The sequence below is a fragment of the Perca flavescens genome, chromosome 20, assembly GCF_004354835.1.
Source record: "Perca flavescens isolate YP-PL-M2 chromosome 20, PFLA_1.0, whole genome shotgun sequence".
Classification (NCBI taxonomy): domain Eukaryota; kingdom Metazoa; phylum Chordata; class Actinopteri; order Perciformes; family Percidae; genus Perca; species Perca flavescens.
The window spans coordinates 3,211,944-3,224,971 of record NC_041350.1 but is presented as its reverse complement, the minus strand read 5'-3'; the positions used below and the strand labels follow the sequence as shown (position 1 = coordinate 3,224,971).

The following is a 13,028-nucleotide window of genomic DNA, read 5'->3' as shown; positions in this document are numbered from 1 at the left end:
ATATATATATATATATATATATATATATATATATATATATATATATATATCTTTTTAAATCTATCCTGCTATTTGGAGAGGATGGCTCCAACAGAATTCCGTTGTACCGCATAAAATGACAATAAAGATCTATCTATCTATCTATCTATCTATCTAAAATGTAGGTCTAAAAAAATAAAAATAAATGCCGACCTTTTATTTTGAAATCGATAACCGGAAGTATTTTATTTTGCGTACGTGCTGAGTCGACAGTGTCACTGCCTCCATAAGAACTCGGTGATGAACACGAGTTGGCTGAACAGTCCGTCTACTACTTCACTGTTGACGTTCAGCTGTCAAACAGAACACCACAAATACTCCGATTCAAAGTAACGACAGAAAAAGTACTTTATCTTGATGTACTTGTCATACAAAACCACAGTTATTTAGCCCGGTCAGAAACTTTGACACTTTCTGCATTGAATCAGAATTTGAATTCAAGATAGCCGTTACAGCCGTTGCAGCCGTTACATCCGTTACAGCCGTTAGAATGCCGTTCATCGAGCACGTATCGGACTCGGACCTGGAGCGCTTGGCGTTGGAGCGGGTCGTCCCGGCGCTGCTGGCCCACGGGTTCTGCTACGTGGACGGCGTGCTCGGGGAGCTGGCCGGGGCCGCCGTGCTGGACCAGGTGAAGGAGATGCACCGGAGCGGAGCGCTGCAGGACGGCCGGCTAGCGGGCTCCGTGCCGGGCGTGCACCGGAGGAGCATCCGCGGGGATAAGATCGCCTGGGTGAGCGGCGCGGAGCGCGGCTGCGAGGCGATCAGCTTCCTGCTCAACCTGATCGATAAGCTGATTTCCGTGTGCGCGAGCCGGCTCGGGAGCAAGAAGATCCGGGAGAGGTCCAAGGTAAGAAGAGAGGCACGAGCTGTCTGAAAATTGAGATATGCAGATTTATATAAAAGACCATCAATATTTACGGAAGCATATTGCTGACACGTGACATATATACTGTATATAATTAATATTTAAAAATTAAAAAAATATAAATTTAAAATATATATGTATATATATATTAATATTTTTTAAATAAATATGTGTGTATATGTAATTTTTGCATATAAATTACTTTACTTTCACCTGTATATTTATATATATTTATTATTTTATTCATTTATTTTTTAATCCTTATTTTTCTTATTCTTCTCTTTTCTGCTTTATTTTGCGGATGTATTATTACACTCATATGACTACCTGGTTAAAGTTTAAAACCTAGAAATTGAGAGATATAGATTTGTATAAAAGACCGTCAATATTTACGGAAGCATATTGCTGCCAAGCCTGAAAAATAAATAAATTAAAAAAAATGTGAAAAGTGTATTGCACTGTTTCCCATACATATGTACTTGGGCGAATAGCATAGGTAGGAGATGCACGACCTGGTGGAGATATAAAGAGAAAATATATATAATTAATATTTCTTAAATATATATTTATTTATATTTTGCATATAAATTATAATTTCTTTTAATCCTTTTTTTTTATTTTTTTGCTATTGTTTTCTTTTATGGTTTTAAGTCTGGAAATCCAGAAATAGATTTATATTAAAAACGCCTGAAATGATTTTTATTAAAATTATATTTTTATTAAAAGATATTCTCAATAAAAAAAAAAAAAAAATAGACGCCACCTGTTTGAAATTTAAAGAGAAAATAAAATATTAATATATTAAAAAAACATTTGGTACGAAACATCTGAAAGAATACGAGTTGTGCATGAAGGCATCTCCAGACTTCAGGTACAGCAAAGCAAGGACAGTCCCTGTTTACTTCATTCATGTGTTTACTGGGTTCATGGACTGAGGATGGGAGGAGGAGGCAGCACAATCTCAACCAGTGGATTCAGGATTCGGGCCGAACCCCAAAACTCTGGATTCGGTGCATCCCTAGGTGTAAAAAAAACACGCCTAAAACATTCAAATATATGCCAAAAGTGTTGAAAATAGAGACAAAACGGTCAGAAAAAAGTCTGGTTTTGACCCAGGAGACATGGAAGACGAGGCAAGGGTTAAAAAGGTCTTCAAAAGTCTTCCATTTAACGTGTGGAAACTTAACTTCTTTCACTTTATTATGTATTTTTTTACTGCAGTTGAGGATCTCAGAACTTCCTCCATCACTGTAGATGCAGCGGTGGACATTCTCACGTACACATTCAGCCACTTATTCAATTATTCAGTCCTGCACGCGCACACACACACACACACACACACACACACACACACACACACACACATGCACACACACGCACACACACATGCACACACGCACACGGTGATTTACAGTATCGTTACTTCACACACAAATTGAACACATTCCCGGCATATCCGCCCCCGTCACCATGTGCTGTGGTGTACAGTAAGACCTTATCACCAGTGTGTGTCTGTGTGTGTTATCAGATAGAACTTCTTAAGAAAACAGGTCAACCCAGTTACAATAGGAATACACACACAGATACACACACACATGCACTGTCATACACACACACACACGTACACACACACAGACGCACATGCACTGTCATACACACACACGCACTGTCAGACACATGCACGCGCACACACACATAAACACAGACACACACACACACGCGCACTGTCAGACACGCACTGTCAGACACACACGCACACATGCGCACACATACCACACACACACAGACACTCACACACTGTCAGACACACATACGCACAGAGACACACACACACACACACATACACATACACAGATATCTGCCCTCTCTCCATCTCTCTCTCCTTATTTCTGTCTCTCTCTGTCTCCCTGTCTCTCTCTCTCTCTCTCTCTGTCTGTCTCTCTCTGTCTCTCTGTCTCTCTCTCTCTATCTGTCTCTCTGTCTCTCTGTCTCTCTCCTTATGTCTGTCTCTCTCTGTCTCTCTGTCTCTCTCTCTCTCTATCTGTCTCTCTGTCTCTCTCCTTATGTCTGTCTCTCTCTGTCTCCCTGTCTCTCTCTCTCTGTCAATTTTACTCTCTCTCTTGGGGAGGAGGAGACAACTTTAAGAGTCCAAGTGTGGACAAACAGTAGGCCGATACTCACGACATTTTCTTCCTTTTATAAAATAAAAATATGCGTTACTTTCAACCCGAGCAAACTTGTGGAGGAAAAAAAATGAAGGAACTGCCACGAGTGAATGACCACGTTTACACGTAGCCGTGCAAAATACGATTTCTTCAAACGTTTTCTGTGCGTGCGAACACAATGCCCCTCTTTCATTCCTCCAACCAGCTTCTTACAAAAAGATCGCCTCATATCCCAAAATACTGCTCATATCCAAGTCTTTGATCATGTTTAAAAGTACCTGCGTTTCTCCTTCTTATCGGGTCTGCAGCCCTGCAAACTGTCGCCTGATTGGTCTGTGTACAGACATCATAGCAACTCCCAGAGCTGACCATAAGGCTGCGTGGCGTGAGCGTAGCGTTTTCTACGTCTTTGCACACCAGAAAGGTGTCTGATGCGGCGCTGCTGCTGCTGCTAGCCTCGTCTGGACACGTGTGTGCGTTTCCCATATTTATTTATTTATTTATTTATTTAATGCACATTTAATGAACATTGTAGCCCAAAGGCTAATTTCCATCTGTAGTCCCATTTGGTAGATATAAATTACAATAACAAGACATAAGATAAACACTATTAACATTTGCTATATAAAACAGGATAAAACAGGACGAAAGGAAAAAAAAATAAAAAATACAAGACAAATTATTAATAAATGTTAAAACAGAGACACAACATACATATGCTTCACTAAGCTAATACGGTACAGCATGCAAGTAGGGGTGACCCATACTTGGTTAGTTCTATGACAAAATATATACAGTAATAACATTTGTTATATGAAGCAAGGAAAAACAAAACAAGAGAAAAGCAAACAAGACAATTTATTAGTAAGTGTTAAGACGAAGACGCAATTCACCAGCACACTCCACACATAAACACATAAACGTAAATATATACTGATCTGATTACAGCAAAGACGACGTCGGCATTTTGAAGGCTAAATAGGCTCCAGAATATCTTGTTCTGTATTGAAAGGTGCAATATTAGAACATCGATAATTAGTTATCATTATAATTTTTTTAACTTACATTTATATATCTGCATTTATGTCAAAAACCTCGAGACTTTCAAAAATCAATTATTACTTATTAATCCCACAGAGGGAAAATTCCTGTGCTACAGCTGCTCAAAATAAAATCAGAATAACACAAATATAGGCGACATAGGAGAAAAAAATATACATTAAGTCTAAGAAATAAAAAAATATATATATACATAAAGTATAGTAACTGGAAATATAGAATAGAATTAGTAATAACAATAATAATAATAATAGTAATAAAAACAACCGTATTTACACAATCAACATGCTTATATAAACAAATAAACAGTATATAAACACAGATATACAGATGAGTAGAGATGACATATTACACAGTTGGAGGTGGACACAGAGTGATGAATAGATAAATATGCATAGGGCAGAATATTGTCCAGTGATGGCTCATTTTACAGAAACAGCGAGCAGTGCTACATTATGATGTTGTATTAAAGAGTCTGACTGCTGCTGGAATGAAGGACCTGCGGCAGCACTGAAGGAGCTGCTCAGGGAACTTCCAGTCTCCCAGTTTTTTTTTTAAGACCAAACATTTTCTGCCGCTTTTTTCGACATTTTTGGCACTTTTTTCGTCGTTTTTGTCACATTTTTCGTCACTTTTCGACATTTTTGGCACTTTTTTCGTTGTTTTTGTCAAATTTGTCATTGTTTTAGGCACATTTTTTGTCGTCTGTCAAATCTTTAATTGTTTTTGTCACTTTTTTCATCGTTTTGTCACATTTTTCGTCACTTTTCGACATTTTTGTCACTTTTTTCGTTGTTTTTGTCACATTTTTCGTTGTTTTTGTCCCTTTTTTCGTCGTTTATGTCACTTTTTTTATTCTGCCACTGTGCTCCTAGTGAAAAAGGTGAGTCTGGAGCCCTGGTCTGACTGCTGCGGGAATGAAAGAACTCCCAGTCTCCCAGTTTATTTTTCGGTCCAAATAAAAGACCAAACATTTTCTGCTGCTTTTTTCAACGTTTTTGTCACTTTCTTTTTTGTTTGTCACTTTTTTCGTAGTTTTTGTCACTTTTTTCGTCGTCTTTGTCAAATTTTTCATCGTTTTTGTCACTTTTGTTCATCGTTTTGTCACATTTTTCGTCGTTCTTGTCAAATTTTCGTTGTTTGTCACTTTTTTCATTCTGCCACTGTGCTCCTAGTGAAAAAAGGTGAGTCTGGAGCCCTGGTCTGACTGCTGCTGGAATGAAAGACCTGTGGTAGCACTGAAGGAGGTGCTCAGGAAACTCCCAGAAACATGTAGGGGGGTAGGGGGGTGGGTGAGAGGTGTTTCCCATGATTGATGCCATCCTGGCTGACCTCCTCCTCTTCCCCCACCCCCCTCCACCTCCCACCTCCTCTATGGTGTCCAGAGGGCAGACCAGAACAGAGCTAGCCCTATTCACCAGTCTGTGGAGTCTTTTCCTGTCCCTTTCTGAGCTCCCATGCTGCATAAAAGATTGCAGACGCAGCCACAAAGTAGGGCTGCACGATTATGGCCAAAAATATAATCACGATTATTTTGATCAATATTGAGATCACAATTAATTATCACGATTATTTGTTGATTTTTAACCAAAACAAATTGTATTGTCACATAGGCTAATTATAACTGCTTTTACATCCATATTGTGCTACATTCCTGCTAATACATCCATATTGTGCTACAACAGCGGGATGTCAAACATCCATCCATCCATCCATCTTCGTCCGCTTATCCGGTGTCGGGTCGCGGGGGGAGCAGCTCCAGCAGGGGACCCCAAACTTCCCTTTCCCGAGCAACATTAACCAGCTCCGACTGGGGATCGGCGTTCCCAGGCCAGGTTGGAGATATAATCCCTCCACCTAGTCCTGGGTCTTCCCCGAGGCCTCCTCCCAGCTGGACGTGCCTGGAACACCTCCCTAGGGAGGCGCCCAGGGGGCATCCTTACCAGATGCCCGAACCACCTCAACTGGCTCCTTTCGACGCAAAGGAGCAGCGGCTCTACTCCGAGCTCCTCACGGATGAGTGAGCTTCTCACCCTATCTCTAAGGGAGACGCCAGCCACCCTCCTGAGGAAACCCATTTCAGCCGCTTGTACCCTGGATCTCGTTCTTTCGGTCATGACCCAGCCTTCATGACCATAGGTGAGGGTAGGGCGAAAACTGACCGGTAGATCGAGAGCTTTGCCTTCTGGCTAAGCTCTCTTTTTCGTCACAACGGTGCGATAGATTGAATGCAATACCGCACCCGCTGCGCCCGATTCTCCGACCAATCTCCCGCTCCATTGTCCCTCACTCGCGAACACAACCCCAAGATACTTGAACTCCTTCACTTGGGGTAAGGACTCATTCCCTACCTGGAGAAGGCATTCCATCGGTTTCCTGCTGAGAACCATGGCCTCAGATTTAGAGGTGCTGATCCTCATCCCAACCGCTTCACACTCGGTTGCGAACCGATCCAGTGAGTGCTGAAGGTCGCAGGCCGATGATGCCATCAGGACCACATCATCTGCAAAGAGCAGCGATGAGATCCCCAGCCCACCAAACTGCAACCCCTCCCCACCCCGACTACGCCTCGATATCCTGTCCATAAATACTACAAACAGGATTGGTGACAAAGCGCAGCCCTGGCGGAGGCCAACCCTCACCTGAAAAGAGTCTGACTTACTACCGAGAACCCGGACACAGCTCTCGCTTTGGTTGTACAGAGATTGGATGGCCCTGAGAAGAGACCCCCTCACCCCATACTCCCGCAGCACCTCCCACAGTATCTCCCGGGGACCCGGTCATACGCCTTCTCCAAATCCACAAAACACATGTAGACCCGGTTGGGCATACTCCCAGGCTCCCTCCAGGATCCTTGCGAGAGTGAAGAGCTGGTCCGTTGTTCCACGACCAGGACGGGATCCGCATTGTTCCTCCTCAACCCGAGGTTCGACTATTGGCGAACCCTCCTTTCCAGCACCTTGGAGTAGACTTTACCAGGGAGGCTGAGAAGTGTGATACCCCTATAATTGGCACACACCCTCTGGTCCCCCTTTAAAAAAAGGGGAACCACCACCCCAGTCTGCCACTCCTTTGGCACCGTCCCAGACTTCCACGCAATGTTGAAAAGGCGTGTCAACCAGGACACCCCTCCACACCCAGAGCCTTGAGCATTTCTGGACGGATCTCATCAATCCCCGGGCTTTGCCACTGTGTAGTTGTTTGACTACATCAGTGACTTCCGCCTGGGAAATCGGCGACAATCCCCCATTATCCTCCAGCTCTGCCTCTAACATAGGGGCGATTAGTCGGATTCAGGAGTTCTGCAAAGTGCTCCTTCCACCGCCCTATTACCTCCTCAGTTGAGGTCAACAGTGTCCCATCCTTACTGTACACAGCTTGGATGGTTCCCCCCCCCTCCTGAGGTGGCGAACAGTTTTCCAGAAGCACTTTGGTGCCGACCGAAAGTCCTTCTCCATGTCTTCTCCAAACTTCTCCCACACCCGCTGCTTTGCCTCTTTCACGGCAGAGGCTGCAGCCCTTCGGCCCCGCCGGTACCCTGCAACTGCCTCGAGTCCTCCGGGATAACATATCCCGGAAAGACTCCTTCTTCAGTCGGACGGCTTCCCTGACCACCGTTGTCCACCACGGTGTTCGTGGGTTACCGCCCCTTGAGGCACCTAAGACCCTAAGACCACAGCTCCTCGCTGCAGCTTCAGCAATGGAAACTTTGAACATTGTCCACTCGGGTTCAATGCCCCCAGCCTCCACAGGGATGCAAAAGCTCCGCCCGGAGGTGTGAGTTGAAAGTCTGTTGGACAGGGGCCTCCTCCAGACGTTCCCAATTTACCCGCACTACACGTTTGGGCTTACCAGGTCTGTCCAGAGTCTTCCCCACCCTCTGACCCAACTCACCACCAGATGGTGATCGGTTGACAGCTCTGCCCCTCTCTTCACCCGAGTGTCCAAAACATACGGCCTCAGATCAGATGAAACGATTATGAAATCGATCATTGACCTTGGCCTAGGGTGCTCTGGTACCAGGTACACTTATGAGCATCCCTATGTTCGAACATGGTGTTCGTTATAGACAATCCATGACTAGCACAGAAGTCCAACAACAAACAACCACTCTGGTTTAGATCAGGAGGCCGTTCCTCCCAATCACGCCTCTCCAGGTGTCTCCATCATTGCCCGTGTGCGTTGAAGTCCCCAGCAGAACAATGGAGTCCCCCACTGGAGCCCCATGCAGGACTCCAGTCAAGGTCTCAAGAAGGCCGAATACTCCGAACTCCTGTTTGGTGCATATGCACAAACAACAGTCAGAGTTTTCCCCCACAACCCGCAGGCGTGGGGAGGCGACCCTCTCGTCCACTGGGGTAAACTCCAACACAGCGGCGCTCAGCCGGGGACTTGTGAGTATCCCCACACCCGCCCGGGCGCCTCACACCCTGGGCAACTCCGGAGAAGAAAAGAGTCCAACCCCTATCCAGGAGTATGGTTCCAGAACCAAGACTGTGCGTGAGGTAAGCCCCACCAGATCTAACCGGTAGCGCTCCACCTCCCGCACCAGTTCCGGCTCCTTCCCCCACAGAGAGGTGACGTTCCACGCCCCCAGAGCCAGCGTCTGCTGCCGGGTCTGGTCCGCCGAGGCCCCTGACCTTCACTGCCACCCATGTGGCATCGCACCGACCCCAACGGTTCCTCCCACAGGTGGTGGGCCCATGGGATGGAGAGGGAGTTGCCACGTAGCTTGTTCGGGCTGTGCCCGCCGGGCTCCGTGGCAAACCCGGCCACCAGGCGCTTCGCCGGCGAGCCCACCGTCTGGGCCTGGCTCCAGGCGGGGCCCGGGCTTCCTCCGGGCAGGGTCACTCCATCTCTGCTTAGCTTTTTCATTGGGGTTTTTGAACCATTCTTTGTCTGGCCCCTCACCTGAGACCACTTTGCCTTGGGAGACCCTACCAGGAGCACAAAGCTCCAGACAACACAGCCCTCAGGTTCACAGAGACACACAAACCTCTCCACCACGATAAGGTGATGGTTCACGGAGGAGGGATGTCAAACAGTCTGCTGCTAAAGCTGTGAGCTAAAAGACTCAAACTAGCACTATGGTCAATGCTGTTGTATGAAAATCAAAACAGACGGGACAAAATGTTGCGTTTACTGGTAAACTGGTAAACATCGGGACCGGCTTATGATGATCAACTGCTATCTGTTGTGTAATTTTCCTAACGTTACTCTGTCCTCTGTGACGTCTACATCTAGAAACTAAGCTGCGCGGTGCAGGGAACAACTGTGATTGGCTCACAGAGGCACGTAATCAGACAGTGGTTTATTAAAGTGGCTTTTTTCTACATTTTTGTCACATTTTTTGTCGTTTATGTCACTTTTTTCATCATTTATGTCACTTTTTTCGTTGTGTTTGTCACTTTTTTGTCGTTTTTTTCACTTTTTTCATTGTTTATGTCACTTTTTTTGTCGTTTTTGTCATTTCTTTCATCATTTATGTCACTTATGTCGTTTTTGTCACTTTTTCGTTGTTTTTGTCACTTTTTTCCATTTTTTTTCCCCTTTCCCAAAGTTTTTGTCACTTTTCTTTTTCTTTTTTTTTGTTGTTTGTTTTTGTCACTTTTTTCAACATTCTTTTAGCAATATTTCTTTTTTTTAAATGCTACAAAATTGACTAAAACACCCAAATTCAATGAAAGTAGTGAACTGATCATTTATTTAACTTGTAACGAGCGTTGTAGGGAACCATGCACGTTATTTCGTTTGGACATTTTGGTCGATATAAACCCAAATTATTTGCCTCAGTATTACCCCAACCCCTCCACTCCCCCCCAGTCTCTCTGTGCAAGAGATGAATGCAGTTGAAGTGAATCCAGCTTGCAGCCTCACGCTCCACACGTAGCTCTGTCATTAGACCTTCAGCTGGTTGGGAAGCTGCCAAAACAACTACACAGACTCTCCTCTCCCTCCCTCCCTCCCCCATTCTCTCTCCTAGGCAGATAAGATAAAGTAGAATTCAAAACAGCTCTTGGAGGCGTGTTTGTTTTGAATTGTCTTTTAGTTGTTTTCCCACCCCCCACATGTGTATCCTATCATTTCCTCTCCTCTCCGCCCGGCCCTCCTCTCTGTGTTTCTCCATGTATTTTCACTCTGCAGCACAGCTCAGTTGCATGATGATGATGATGATGATGATGATGATGAAGTAGGCCTGCGTGCGTCAGTGGTGGCGTGTAAACAAACGTTGCGTGATTCCCTCTCGGCACACACTGCCTGCTGTTTTTTTTTTTTTTTTTTTAAGAGCAGGTCGTACGCTCTTTATCAGCGCTGGGGGTTTGTCGTCATTGGCTGCCGAGAAAACCCAACGCTACGTGCAGCTCTGGAGACTCTTGACACCCCACACCCCTGCCCCCTGCCCTAACTGCTTACCTCCCCCTTCACACACAATGCAGTGTTTGTGTAAGACTAAGGTGCACATATTTGGTGGTGGGGGGGGGGCTAGGAGTCCTTCCTCAAAGTCTGACGTTTGTTTACATTTTAAAAAGGTGCAAAAAGTCTCTTTTTGGGGATTTATTTGGTCTATTTGTGGGTTTTTGTGTCTCTGTGTGTGTGTGTGTGTGTGTGTGTGTGTGTGTGTGTGTGTGTGTGTGTGTGTGTGTGTGTGTGTGTGTGTGTGTGTGTTCTTGTTTAACTATATTCGTGGGGTCCAAAAACCTGGAGTCCAGTATACTTGTGGGGTCCCGACAGCTTTGTGGGGCCAAAATGCTGGACCCCACAAGTTTAAAGGGCTGTTTGAGGGTTAAGACTTGGTTTTAGGATTAGGGTTAGAATTAAGTTATGGTTAACGTTAGGGTAAGGGTTAAGGTTAGGCATTTAGTTGTGATAGTTAAGGTGAGGGTAAGGGTTAAGGGTGGGGGGGATATGCCGGAAGTAAGTTAATATTTTAATAAATCAAATTGGGAGAGTCCGGCACAGACCGACTCTGGAGATAAAACTGAGATTATAGCTCTCATAATGAAGTTCATGAGCGTTTAAGATTGTTCAACGGTTGTTTGGTAACTTGCTCTTGTTAGAGAGAGGATTTTCAATTGCTATTTTTAGTCCAAATATTTCTCATTTTGGTGCTGGTCATTTTCCTTTGGGGCTGGCTTTTTTAGGGGGGGGGGGGCAAAACATTTCTCTATGCTTTTTCCAACGTTTTAATTTCTTAATTTTTTGAAAATGGGTCAATTTGACCCCAAAGTCAACGCAAGGGTTAAGGACAAAACTTAAAGCTGAAGAAGTCCACAACTGCAGTCATATCAGGGTTCATACGTTCTGAAAAAACCTGGAAAAGTTATGAAATTTACAAACATGCAAATTCCAGGGCCTGGAAAGGTTTTGGAAACCTAAAAAGACCCAGAAAGTTTTGGAAAAGTCATGGAATTTTTTATTTTTTTAACACAGCATAATAACATGTGATTAATAAATGTATTTTCACGTCTTCTTAACTTCAACGTTGTATTCGGGGAGCAATATTACGAATCCCACTATGAACCACATACATTATCGTTCATTTTATAGTTAAACCTCTGAGGGTAAACTTTAACACAGATTTTTATTCTTATTGTATAATGTTGACTGACATTTTCAGGAATACATAGTTATGTAAATTTGCCAAAAAGTTATGGAAAAGTCTAGGGCTGTGTTCGATTGAAGAAATTCTTAGTCGACTAACACTCGTTCAACTGTATCGACTAATCGATTAGTTGATTAAATCGACAGATCTGTAAATCTGAGTTTCTCCGCAAAGAGTCGTGCTGAAAGCACCACTTTAATTCTCGTGTTTACCAGAGATGTGCTTGTAGGTTTCTTGGAAATAAGTCATTCAGCATGAAAAAAAGCATCAAACATGACTAATGGACTAAAGAGATCTAAAGTTGACTAAGGCCAAAACAACCGATTAGTCGACTAATCCACTAAGAGGGAGCAGCCCTAGTAAAGTATTGGTTAAAATGCGTACGAACCCTGTCATGAGATCCGAAGAAAAGTCTTTTTAGTGACATTCATTCATTCGTTCGGCTCGGGTGCTGAACCTAAATCGCATAATGGCAGGAAAACAGGGGTGGGGGGGAGTGGTGGTGGGTAGGTGGTGGTGGGTGGGTGTGGTGGGGGGGAAGGCGATGCTGTGGTTGCGTGCGATGCGATGTGTAAAGGCAGACATCAGGCGGTGCCGCTGACGTCAGTTAGGTTACTAAAGGTGTTGTTGATGCTGCGCTCGGGGAGCTGTGTGTTTGATGAGGGTTAATCTATGCTGTGACCTTCCTGTGTGTGTGTGTGTGCGTGTGCGTGTGTGTGTGTGCGTGTGTGTGTGTTTAGTGTCTGTGAGTGTGTGCGCCTGTGTGTGTGTGTGTCCATGCGTATGCATATGTGTGTGTGTGTGTGTGTGTGTGTGTGTGTGTATTTGATGTGTGTGTTTGTGTGAGAGTGTGTATATGTATGTGTGTGTATATGTGTGTATTTTTATGTGTGTGTGTGTGTGCTTATGCATGTGTGAGTGTGCGCGTGTGTGTGTGCGTGTTGATGATTGTAAAAGGAAAGGAAGGGAGATTTTATGGAGTGTGTAGAGGTTTTAGAGGGCCTCGCACACTTGAGTTTCACAATAAGAGCCCTGAAGAGAAAGGGAAAGTAAAGTCTTATCTATCATTACTTAAACTGTGATACATTTTTATACGCACACTTTACAACATGTGTTATCTCAAATTTGCCTTCATGTTGCAGGTGGTGTAACCACTAGAAATTATAATAATTGATGCCATTGTGACGTTGATATGAAGTTGTATTATGTAGGCTGATCTACTTGTGTCTGAATATGTTTTGTAATTCATACGAACGTGAGCATGTGGAAATGAAATGGAGTGTGTGTGTTTGTG

General features: G+C 44.3%; 1 protein-coding gene across 1 annotated transcript in view; it reads left to right on the top strand.

The window, feature by feature from the left end:
- Positions 1–263: 263 nt before the first annotated feature.
- The window catches only part of egln3 (egl-9 family hypoxia-inducible factor 3), a 20,412-nt gene continuing 7,647 nt past the window's right edge, over positions 264–13,028 (top strand). The window contains exon 1 of the mRNA XM_028565984.1: positions 264–889. Within this exon, the coding sequence (XP_028421785.1) occupies positions 530–889 (360 nt within the window). The 5' untranslated portion in view covers positions 264–529. The remainder of the gene's footprint in view (positions 890–13,028) is intronic.